General features: G+C 45.3%; 1 protein-coding gene across 6 annotated transcripts in view; it reads right to left on the bottom strand.

The window, feature by feature from the left end:
• Nucleotides 1-12,763, bottom strand: part of aimp1a (aminoacyl tRNA synthetase complex interacting multifunctional protein 1a) — a 90,749-nt gene that overhangs the window by 23,608 nt on the left and 54,378 nt on the right. For 5 of the 6 annotated variants that reach the window (XM_086007013.1, XM_086007005.1, XM_086007044.1 and 2 more), the window contains exon 4: nucleotides 11,204-11,356. The exons of the other annotated variant lie outside the window; for it this stretch is intronic. In XM_086007013.1, coding sequence (XP_085863139.1) covers nucleotides 11,204-11,356 — 153 coding nt within the window. The remainder of the gene's footprint in view (nucleotides 1-11,203; nucleotides 11,357-12,763) is intronic. 6 annotated transcript variants of the gene reach the window in all.

Raw genomic sequence — 12,763 nt, 5'->3', positions numbered from 1 at the left:
GTATCTCAAACCAGTGTCCTGATCTTAAACAAAGGCAATTACAGTGACACGAGGGCAGAACTGGCTAAAGTGGGCTGGAAAAATAAATTAAAGTAAGACAGTTGAAATGCAGTGGCAGACGTTTAAGGAGATATTTCATAAGTCTCAACAAAAATATATTCCAGTGGGAAAGAAAGATTTTAAGAGAAGGGAGCACCATCCATGGCTAACTAAGGCAGTAAAGGATGGTATCAAATTGAAAACGAAGGCATACAATGTTGCCAAGATTGGTGGGAGACCAGAGGATTGGGAAATTTTTAAAAACCAGCAAAGGATGACTAAAAAAGAGATGAATTATGAGAGTAAGCTGGCAAGAAACATTAAAACAGATAGTAAGAGCTTCTACAGGTATATAAAAAGGAAGAGGGTAGCTAAAGTAAACGTTGGTCCCTTAGAGGATGAGACTGGGGAATTAATAATGGGGAACGGGGAAATGGCAGAGACTCTGAACAAATATTTTGTATCTGTCTTCACAGTAGAAGATACTAAACATCCCAATAATGGATAATCAATGGTCGACAGGGAGGGGGGAACTAAAGACAATCACTATCACTAAGGAAATAGTACTTGGTAAAATAATGGGACTAAAAGACGACAAGTCCCCTGGACCAGATGGCCTGCATCCCAGGGTCTTAAAAGAAGTGGCTGCAGAGATAGTGGATGCATTGGTTGCAATATACCAAAATTCCCTGGACTCTGAAGCGGTCCCCGCAGATTGGAAAACCGCAAATGTAACATCCCGATTTAAGAAAGGAGGGAGACAGAAAGCAGGAAACTATAGACCAGTTAGCTTAACATCGGTCGTTGGGAAATTGCTGGAGTCCTTCTTTAAGAAAGCAGTAGCAGGGCATTTGGAAAATCATAATGCAGTCAAGTAGAGTCAGCATGGTTTTATGAAAGGGAAATCATGTTTAACAAACTTGCTGGAGTGCTTTGAGAAGGTCACGAGCAGGGTGGACAAGGGTGAGCCAGTGGATGTGGTGTATTTAGATTTCCAGAAGGCATTCGATAAGGTGCCACATAAAAGGTTACTGCATAAGATAAGAGCTCACGGAATTGGGGGTAATATATTAGCATCTATAGAGAATTGGCTAACTAACAGAAAGCAGAGAGTCGGGATAAATGGGTCATTTTCCAGGTGGCAAACGGTAACTAGTGGGGTGCCACAGGGATCAGTGCTGGAGCCTCAACTATTTACAATCTACATTAATGACTTGGATGAAGGGACCGACTGTAATGTAGCCAAGTTTGCGGATGATACAAAGATGGGTGGGAAAGCAAGTTGTACAGAGGACTCAAAGAACCTGCAAAGGGATATAGACAAGCTAAGTGAATGGGCAAACATTTGGCAGATGGAGTATAATGTGGGAAAGTGCGAGGTTATGCACTTTGACAGGAAAGATAAAAAAGCTAATTATTATTTAAATGGAGAGATTACAAAATGCTACACTTCTGAGGGACCTGGGGGTCCTTGTGCATGAAACACAAAAAAGATAGCATGCAGGTACAGCAAGTAATCAATAAGGCAAATGGAATGTTGGCCTTTATTTCAAAGAGGTTGGAGTATGAAAGCAGGGAAGTCCTGCTACAACTGTAGAGGGTATTGGTGAGACCACACCTTGAGTACAGTGTACAGTTTTGGTCTCCTTATTTAAGGAAGGATATACTTGCATTGGAGGCAGTTCAGGGACGATTCACTAGGTTAATTCCAGAGATGAGGGGGTTGACTTATGAGGAAAGGTTGAGCAGGCTGGGCCTATACTCATTGGAATTTAGAAGAATGAGAGGTGATCTTATTGAAACATATAAGATACGGAGGGGGCCTGAGAGGGTAGATGCCAATAGGATGTTTCCCCTCGTGGGGGAATCTAGAACTAGGGGGCAGGGGAGATCTCCCCGGTGTCCTGGCCAATATTTATCCCTCAATCAACATCACTAAAACAGATTACAATAGCAAAATACTGCAGATGCTGGAAATCTGAAATAACAACAGAAAATGCTGTAAACACTCAGCAGGTCAGGCAGCATCCGTGGAGAGAGAGAAACAGAGTCACAGACCTGAAACGTTAACTCTGTTTCTCTCTCCACTGTTGTTTCACTAAAACAGATTATCGGGTCATTATCACATTGCTGTTTGTGGGAGCTTGCTGTGCGTAAATTGGCTGCTGCGTTTCCTACATTACAACAGTGACTACACTTCAAAAAGTACTTCATTGGCTGTGAAGCGCTTTAGGACATCCGGCGGTTGTGAAAATCCCTATATAAATGCAAGTCTTTTTTCTTTTTGAAGTCATGTGAATGCACAAAATGTTGCTTTTGGGCTGTCACTGAAAATTGGAACATCCTTTCAAATTGCTGGTGTAGGGCCTTGGTTCCTACCTACAATTCAGACAGTGACTTTAAGGTAAATGTGTAGGAGACTGTAGTTTTATGATTACTTAGCAGGTACTGATATTGCATCAACCTTTTATCTCCCTGAAGACTATCCAACGGGTCAGTCTGAAGTGAGATACGGCTCTTATTAATAGGCTGTTGGCATCTTTTCAAGTTGGTTTGTTTTCATACGCTTTCAGGCGACGGGACTGTTGACGGGGCAGCAAATTATGGTGGAGCCCGGAACGCCTTTGATCAGTGCGATAACCAAGGTGTTGATTTTGGCAGACCCGAGCGAGGGACTGTCGAGAGAATCTGTGAGAAGCTACCCATCCAGCAAGCAGTAGCACAGCAGGCTAAGGCTGTTTAAACCAGGTTGGTAGATTTGTTGTTGTAACAAGCCAATTTGGTTGGCTACATTTATTTCTATTACATTTTAGATATTTTAAAGGCAGAACAGTGAGTTGCATTGGGTTTTATTAACCAACCCAGTTGACCCTCTGGCAAGTTTATTTTTTCCTCCCTTCCTGATTCTAGCCGGTTACACTTGCTCAGTGAGTGATGGGGAGAGTACGAAGAAAATACTCTTGTCTGTCCATTGATGATTTTTCCTTGTGGTTGTCGAGCACAATTCATCTTGAACCATACTTAAAGTAGGTTGGAACTGCACTTCTCTGCAGCCAAAATGCCTACTGTTTCACTTGGGTAGTTATAATCTTTATTTATTCATGGTTTAAATATTAAAATATCCATTTTTTAGAAACACTGCAAATAGTTTCCTTCTGCCCAATGGTGCCTGTTTGAAACTTGCGCTCAATTTAGATTTGCTTATTAATTTTGATTGTGGTTTCCACTTTTGCTATTGCAAACAGGGCTTCCCCTGCCTTGAATTTAAAAAAATCTTGTAACCAAATACAGTTTATAGCTGCCCCTGATGATGCAGTGTATTCTATCTCATTTTTATATTTCCACTGGTTCCATCTACATTGGTCCCTTCCATGGACCATATTTAGTTTGTATAGTTCATAAAGAACATGTACGAACATAATTAGGAGCAGGAGTCGGCCATACAGCCCCTCGAGCCTGCAATAAGATCATGGCTGATCTTCGAACTCAACTCCACTTTCCCGCCCGATGCCCATACCCCTTGATTTCCTTGGTGTCCAAAAATCTATCTGTCTCTCAGCCTTGAATATACTCAACGACTGAGCATCCACATCCCTTTGGGGTAGAGATTCCAAAGATTCACAACCCTCTGAGTGAAGAAATTCCTCCTCATCTCAGTCTTAAATGGCCGACCCCTTATCCTGAGACTATGCCCCCTAGTTCTAGACTCTCCAGCCAGGGGGAAACAGCCTCTCCGCATCTACCCTGTCAACCCCCCTGAGAAATGTTTATGTTTCAATGAGCAGTGTTTTCCTTTAATCTCCAGTAATGCCTTTAAGAAGGGTATTACTAATTTCGTCCCGATTCCCAAAGACGCTCCGCTGGAAAAATTCCAGGACGTGTTTGTGATTCACCCTTGCCCTGGAGGTTTCTGACTCCTTGCGGCCCAGTGGGATCCTATCCTTGCTCAATGGCACATGTGCACCTTCAAGCCAGGGTAACTAGCAGTTGTGTTTTTTAGGACTTTTAGCTATTTCTTTCCTCCGGGTGCCAAATCCCACTGATGTAAGTGAGCCTTCAGTCCCTGGAATGTGGCTTCATATGCACAGTGCCAGGTAGTGTAGTCCAAAGGGCGAACACTAACCCTTATTGTTGTAACTAGCGCACCATCCTAATCTTGGCAAAACGTAAGAGTAAATGCTATCTGAACGCTCGACTTAAACTATACACTAGAAATCCGATTGATTACAAGTAAAAGATAGTGGAAAATCAATGCAGAAGATTTTACTCGATTATAGTAGCATTAAACCTGCTCGGGTGCAAAACTAAAGACTCGACGCTTCACTGGTAATACTTAAATCTGGACCAACGTCCGTAATGTAGCTTGCAGGCAAGTTTCGTCTATCTACTCAAGAGTCTTAGCATCTGTCTCGATGAGCTCAGAAGAGCTGCAAATGCCAGAGCCTGCTTGGGTTAGATTTACAAAGTAGAAACTAGAACAAAGGAAATCAAATGTGGATCTTGCACACCGAACGCTGTCAATCTGCCTGATGAGCCAGCACACAGAGTGGGTCTGCTAGCGTGGGATTTGCTCCCCGTGCCAGTCGATTCAGAATGGATATTATTTACAAATTCGATTGTCACTTGCTGCATCACCCCTCCCTTTGACACCAGTTGTTATTCAGCACAAAGCCGGCATGTTTGTCACATTACTTTTAAGGAGTTACACCCAGTTAATTAGCTTGTAATCGAAACTCATTTGCCTGTGAAAAATGCAGCAGACTCTTTCCTTCAACGGTGTTAATTTCTAGCCACCCCTAAGGAACACAATCTAGAGAAGCTTAAGTCTCTGGCAAAACAAATTTAAAGTTGCACTAGAGAGGGTACAGAGGAGATTTAGCTACGAGGAAAGATTGGATAGGCTGGGGTTGTTTTCTTTGGAACAGAGGAGGCTGAGGGGAGATTTAATTGAGGTGTATAAAATTATGAGGGGCCTAGATAGAGTGGATAGGAAGGACCGATTTCCCTTAGCGAGGTCAATAACCAGGGGGAATAGATTTAAAGTAATTGGTAGCAGGATTAGAGGGGAGTTGAGGAGAACACTTCTCACCCAGAGGGTGCTGGGAGTCTGGAACTCACTGCCTGAAAGGGTGGTAGAGGCAGAAACCCTCATCACATTTAAAAAGTACTTGGACATACACTTGGAGTGCTGTAACCTACAGGGCTACGGACCAAGAGCTGGAAAGTGGGATTAGGCTGGAGAGCTCTTTTTCGACCGGCACAGACACGATGGGCCGAATGGCCTCCTTCTGTGCCGTAAATTTCTGTGATTCTGTGATACTCATTGGAATTTAGAAGAATGAGAGGTGATCTTATTGAAGCATATAAAAGATACTGAGGGGGCACGACAAGGTAGATGCAGAGAGGATGTTTCCCCTCGTGGGGAAATCTAGAACGTGTGGTCACAGTTTTAGAATAAAGGGTCGCCGTTTTAGAACGGAGTGGAGGAGGAATTTCTTCTCTGAGGGTCGTAAATCTGTGAAATTCTCTGCCCTAGAGAGCTGTGGAGGCTGGGTCATTAAATACATTTAAGGTGGAGATAGACAAAATTTTGTAAGATAAGGGAGTGAAGGGTTACGGAGAGCAGGCGGGGAAGTGGCTTTGAGCCCAAGATCAGCCATGATCTTATTGAATGGCGGAGCAGGCTCGAGGGGCCAAGTGGCCTATTCCTGCTCCTATTTCTTATGTTATGAGTGCTCAAGATAGTATTCCCCCTGCACTTTCCTTCATGGGTTCAAGCCCCACTGCTGAGACTTAAGCACATAATCTAGGCTGACACTTCAGTGCAATACAATACTGCTGTGTTTTCGGAGGTGCTGTCTTTCGGGAACAGAAGTGAAACCGAGCCCCCATCTGCTTGTTCAGGCAAACGTAAAAGATCCTGTGGCGCCATTCAGGGAATAGCAGGGGAGATCTCCCAGTGACCTGGTCAACATTTATCTCTCAACCAATACAATCAAAAGCAGATGAACTAGTCACTTACCTCATCTGTTATTTGTGAAACCTTGTGCACAAACTGATTGCTGCACTCGCCGACTTAGAAAAAGTGACTACACTTGAAAATAATTCATTGGCTGTAGAGCGTTTTGGAACAGAATTGTACTTTCCGAGTGACCTCCTCTGGGAATATACCCACAGTATTATTTATGACAACATCATATAATGAAAGAGTCATTGCAAATAATAAAAGCTAAATACTGCTGATGCTGGAAATCTGAAATAAAAACAGAAAATGCTGGAAACACTCAGCAGGTCAGGCAACAACTGTGGAGAGAGAAATAGTGTTAATTTTTCAGGTCAATGACTTTTATCGACCTGAAACGTTAACTCGGTTTCCTCTCTCCACAGATGCTGCCTGACCTGGAGTGTTTTCCAGCATTTTCTGCTTTTACAGTAAATAATAAAGTGAGTATCTTCACAGAGCAGTGGCACAGTGCTTAGCAGCTATCTAAAGAGTTGAGTGACAAAATGCCCAGGCACAGGACTCCTTGTCTAGCCACTTGCAATTGCAAGTGGTTACATTTTTTCTCTTCAAAAATACTACTTTTAATGAGTAAAAATAAATCATCTTCATTTCCCAAATTTACTGACTTAAGTGCTACGGGTTTAAAATTTAGAAGTGTCCATATAAAAATCCATTATTCCAAGTGTACGTATAGCTTTTATTATTTATTAAGCAGACATTTAGCACTGCTGTTTGAAATGTTGGTTCATTAAGGAGTGTTTTTCAATTATTACTCTCCCATATAAAAAATATACACAGATTTCATTAGGGTGGTTTTCAAAAAACCTTAATGCACAAGCTACTCATTTTGTTGTGCTAACCATATGGAGTTGTTTATTGTAAATTAAGTGCTCACTAATATGGCTAAATAAATTATTTCGGTGGATTAGTGTGGCACCCCATGCATTAGAGTACAATGCAATTTGGTATCCATGTGAGCAAATTATGTCAAGACACAACAAAATTTGCTGTACAACAAATGTGTTTCCTATTCAGTTAATACCCTCTTTAATTTGAATTATGAGCTATCTGGAACATCTGTATTTGACTGCAGAAACAAGCACGAATTCCCCCAATATCCTGTCAAAATGCTGGAATTCTGGATCCACATCAGATAGCTGGCTCCACATGAAAATCCTCTTTCCATTCTATTAACAACAGCTTTAGGCTCACTGTTTTGGTGCCAGCTAGATGTTTCGTTCCAATGGGTTGGGGGGGGGGGCAGCGGTGGTGGCAGGGGAACCAAACAGCGGGATTTTAAAATGTGCTCCCACCAGAAACAAATATCACTCCAAATGAAAAATGCTTATGAACTTTTAAAAATATTTTTAAGCATCTTTCATACATAACTTATATATATGTGCAAAAATGCTCAATAGTACAATTACAGGTCTTACAATATGTAACACCTTGGATTGGCATCTTCATGGAAAATAAAAATTGCGCAGCTAGCTCAATTTTCTTCAATTTTGGCACGAACCCAATGTGAACAAAGGAACTGATCACAATTATCATCTCTGGTAAATCATTGCGTTCCTTTACAAAGAGGGCTCCCAAACCTCCCCATTCAAAAAAAGTCTGATGTGCAGGAAAACAACAGTAAGACGACAGAATTACCCAATGCTCGTTTCAGTACCCAGTTCTCCCTTCCCAATATTCCCCTTCTGGTACCTCTTCATTGCGGTTTCAAGGCACTCTCTTCAGTGCCAGTGCAATTCAGTTTGAACTTAAGGGCTGGTTTTTTCCAGCGGAGGCGAGTTCGTGGCAGGAGAACTGGTTGTGGGGTTCCAGTCCCACTCCCAGCTGCAGCTGCTGTGTCAAAAGGATTTTCTGTTAATAGGGCTTGTTAAGCCCGCCCTGCGGGGTTCCTGGCCAATTAATAGGAAGCGGGTCTGATGACGTCATTTGATGAGGCGTCATTAGCCGGTTTCCTTAAAGGGATCATGACCACATTCATTTTGACAGTTGTGCCGTCAGTGTTCCGCAGCACTGAAGTGCTGCAAACACCGACAAGCACCGCACAAAGGTGCAGGGCTGCACCCAGGCTCTCGCATGACTCCCTCCATATGTTTATGGAGCGAGTCACAGCACTCGGAGATTCTTTTCCCTTCCCATGGGCGGAAGAGACCTCCCCAGGATACCAACGCAGCCTGGCTGCACATTGCACAGGAGGGCAAAAGCAGCGATGTTGTCAGGAGTACCTGGCTGCAGTGGCACAAACCTTTCAATGATCTCAGTAGATCATGAAACTTTATTGCAAAGCCACACTTAACCTCATCCTGCTGTGCCACTCATCACATCCCCATAACTCTGCTTTCCCCACACTGCTCCTGCACATTCTTACTCACCCCAACTTACCTAGCACCTAAACCAATCCCTCGCCATCTACATCATCACTTCCCCATCTCACTAGCCACCCCTCACACTCACCCTCATCCTAGTGCGATCATACATACTAACAACACACAAGGGTAGGCACTTGGGTGTCTTATGCAATGTTCATGTAAATTTTCTGTTAATGTGTTGTCAAACATTGAAATCTTTATTCTCAACACTTTGCCTTATTGTACAGATCTGTGCTCACCTTTGGAAGTGTCTTAGTGAGTGGCAGTGAATGCTGAGACATAACGGTACCCCCCACAATGGTGATGAGTGTGAAAGGAATGGCTTGGTCATTGTAGGAATGCCTTATGGTGCTGGTGTGGTGTGGTGTTAACCTGGCATATCATGTGGCAGCCAGGGTGTACAGCGTCAAGTGAAGTAAATCTGGCCATAGTGATGCCATCGCTGGCCTCCCAGGCAGCAATGTGGTCGGGTGCTGATGCCCTGTGTCCTGTGCAGCATCAGTTGATTGCGGAAAAGGTTGGTGTTGTTGTTGGTGCTGCTAGTGTGCCTGGTGATGTTGGGTGTTGGAGCTGATTGTGGAGGGATTCAGAGGACCAACGTGAGATTTTTTCAAGGGCACCGATGTTACTGGAATACATGGCAGCTGAAGTTGAGATGACAGAAACGATCCATCAATGGTGAGAGCTTGCTCCAATGAGGTGCCAGTGGATAGAGAGTTTACTCCAAACACTTCCAAACTGCATAAAGCTAAAAAGTGTCTTCCAAGTCCTGAAGGCTTAAACTTCTGACACTGGAAAGTGACCAGCTGTGAAATGGTAGCTTTTATACCACTTTGGCAGCTGTCACCTATTCACAGCAATGGGCAGACATAGAGAACCTGACCTACTTACCTGACGTGATCTCCGAACACCGGGAACCCCGTTAAAAATGTAGGAAAATAGAAAAAGGCTGGCAAAGTAGTAGTTAACAAGCAGTTAACTATCTTAAATGCCTCCCCTGCCGCTTGGTGTCAGGTCTGTTCTGAAATCGCAGACCCGACACTTTGGAAACTTACATGGAGGTGGGTTCGCAGCGGGTTCCCAACCCGCTGTCAATCATTTCAATTTTAACAGCTGACTCGCCTCCCAACCCGCTCTCTGAGCGCCAGCAAAATCGCGGCCTCAGGGTGCATTTACGATACACTGGCATGTCTGTGTGAAGCGGTTTTAGAGAGCCAGATTTGGCTTGGATATCTCATTTACAATCCACGATTCGCATTGGTTCGAAGCCGAAACTGCTTCGCACCGACAGCGTTTGCAGCATGACGCATCTGAACATCCTCAAGACCAATTGAGTTCAAAATTCCTTTTATTCATAAGGTTTAAAAAAAAAGTTGCCAATAATTATTAAAGTCAAGTTCAACCAGCTTGTACTAATGTCTTGATGACACCCAGCTTTACCTCTCCACCACCATTCACAACTGTCACCGTGCTGCCCAATCTTAACAAAAGCAAACCCAGTCATTTCTTTTTTTTTTTTTTTTTTTTACTTCTACCATAAACTCCACACCCTCGCCTCCGATTCCATCCCTTTCTTCAGATGCTTGCTCGTGTAAATTATACAGTGTGCTATTTGATCCTGAGCCGATAAGCTAATCCCCACAACCGAGCCGAGATTCCCCATGCCCCAATGAGAGGATTTCAAAATTCTCGTCCTCCCTTTCACATCCCTCCATTGCCTTGCCCTACCCTACCATGGTGACCTCCTCCAGCCTCATGCCTTTGCAGGCACACTGCACACCTTGTTGCCTGCTCCTTCCACTCCACTACTGGTGGTTGTTTGCTCACCCACTACACTAGTGTCTTCTGGAAATCCTCACCAACCTCCCTCCTTATTTTCAAGCACCTCTTCCAAATTCTTCACTTTGACCACACCTTCGCTTCCACTCCTTTGCCCCCTAACATGTTCTTTGGGGCTTTCTGAGGATGTGGTAAAGTGCAGCAAATATACAAGTTATTTCTTTAATCTTTATGAATACTTAATATAAAGGCCTAGAAATTCAGTAGGCCTAGCGCCCCATTTGGGGCGCTGGAGGGCCTAGCGCCGGAGTTATGGCCAGTTAAAAAATTCCCTGGGGCCCTGGAATCGGCGGTAGACCGGTAGCGCTGCGCCGGCACCGATGACGTCATCGGTGTGCGCAGCGTCCCGGTTGCCATGCCGACGGGCCCCAGCGCCAAAATTCAGTTGCGGCCGCCTCGCCCGTGGCAGCCGCAACTAAGACTCTGGCAACAGAGTCTTACACGACTTTGCGCCGGCGCATAAAGGTGGAGCGGCGGCCGGCCGCTTTCCCGCCGGCCGCCTGCCCGCACCTCCCTCCCCGGACTCCCCCCCCCCCCGTGGAACAGATGCTTCTCGGCTGCGAGCCCGGCACTTCCCCGAGGTGCCGGGCTCATTTTTGTGGCGATTTTACCGGCCAGGTGCAGGCAGCTCCTCCTTAACTGAAGGAGGAGGCCTGCACTTCCCGAGCCTGCCGCACCGCATCGGGCGCCGCAGCGCCGGAATAGCGCCACAATGCGGCGCGTAGCGCCAGTTTTCAGGCGCAAACACCCTTCAGTAGCGCCGGCAGCCGTTTGGGCGCGGCGCTACTGAATTTTTGGCGCGCGCAGGGGTCTTAGCGCCGGCGCTAACTTTCCGGCGCTAAAGCCCTGGCGCGGCGCCAACTGAATTTCTAGGCCAAAGTGTTTTACGTACACCTCAATACGGTATTGTAGCCTCTAGATTGCTCAGGATTAATACCTTTCTTGTCTGGTTTTTCTTTCTTTTTCTTGTCTTCACTCACTTCTGGTGTTTTTCCGTTAGCAGTTGGATTAGCCAATGCAGCTGGTAGAGACATACATGTTGCAGAATTGGACTGAACTGAAGCCGCCGTTGGAAGTGGAACTTGTTTAACTGGAATTTAAACATTTTCACATTAGAGGTGATATAGAAGGCAACATGAACGGCACAGATTTAGCTTCTTTCAATTCTATCTTTTCAGGGGTAAACAAGTGACTCTGGATAACTAAAGAATCTTGAAGTAGTTACTCTAAAGACTAGGAAGCCCTCTTATTGGCCAGGATTTTGCTCACATCGGCGGGTCTGTGGCAGGCGACGTCGCTGGCTCCATCCCACTCTGTGAAATGAATTTCCATTAATAGGGCTTGTTAAGCCCGCCCAGCGCATTTCCCGGCCAATTAGAGGAAGCGGGTCTGGTGATGTCATTTGATGACCAGTCATCAGCCGGTTTCCTTAAAGGGACCATGTCCAAATTTATTTTGACATTTGCGCTGTCAGTGTTCTACAGCATTGAGGTGCTGCGAACACTGACAATCACTGCACAGAGGTGCAGGGCTGCACCCGGGCTCTCTCATGACTCCATCCATATGTTTATGGAGGGAGTCACAGCACGCGGGGAGGTCCTCTTCCCTTCCCAAGGGCGGGAGAGACCTCCCCAGGACACCAACACAGCCTGGTAGCACATTGCACAGGAGGTCGTAAGAAGGGATGTTGTCAGGAGGATCTGGGTGCAGTGGCGCAAACCTTTCAATGATCTCATTGGATCACGAAATGTTAGTACAAAGCCACACTCACCTTCATCCTGCTGGGCCTCTCAGCACATCACTCTGCCGGCCCTACTCTATCCCTGCACAACCTTACTCACACTAACTTACCTTGCATCGCCACCCATCCCTTTCTCTCTATCTACATTGTCAGATCCCCATCTCACTAGCCACCCCTCACACTCACTCTCATCCTAGTGCAATCATACCAACTAACAACGCACAAGGGTAGCCACTTTGGTGTTTTATCCAATGTTCATGTAAAATTTCTGCTAATATGCTATCAAACATTGAAGCCTTGATTTCCAAACTTTGAGTTCTTGGACAGATTTGAGTGCACCTTTGGAAGTGGCTTAGTGAGTTGCAGTGAATGGTGAGACACAACGGTACCCCCCACAATGGTGATGAGTGTGAAAGGAATGGCTTGGGCATTGTAGGATGCTTTATGGTGTGGGGTGGTGCCAACCTGGCGCATCACGTGGCAGCCATATGGGTGTACAGCATTAAGTGAAGTAAACCTGGCCATGGTGAGACCGTCCCTGGCCTCCCGGGCAGCAAAGTGCTTGGGTGCTAATGCCCTGTGTCCTGTGCAGCATCAGGTGATTGCGGAGAAGGTTGGTGCTGCCGATGTGCCTGGTGCTGCTGGTGTTGGGGCTGATTGTGGTGGGATTCTGAGGACCAAGGTGAGAGAGTATAAAAGACACCCAAGTTGATGGGCTAGATGGAAGGTGAAGTAGAGATGACAGAAGCATTCTGT

The sequence above is a fragment of the Somniosus microcephalus genome, chromosome 2 (genome assembly GCF_052327205.1).
Source record: "Somniosus microcephalus isolate GS21.2 chromosome 2, FLI_Smic_1.0, whole genome shotgun sequence".
NCBI lineage: Eukaryota > Metazoa > Chordata > Chondrichthyes > Squaliformes > Somniosidae > Somniosus > Somniosus microcephalus.
This window is presented reverse-complemented; position numbering and strand designations above follow the sequence as displayed.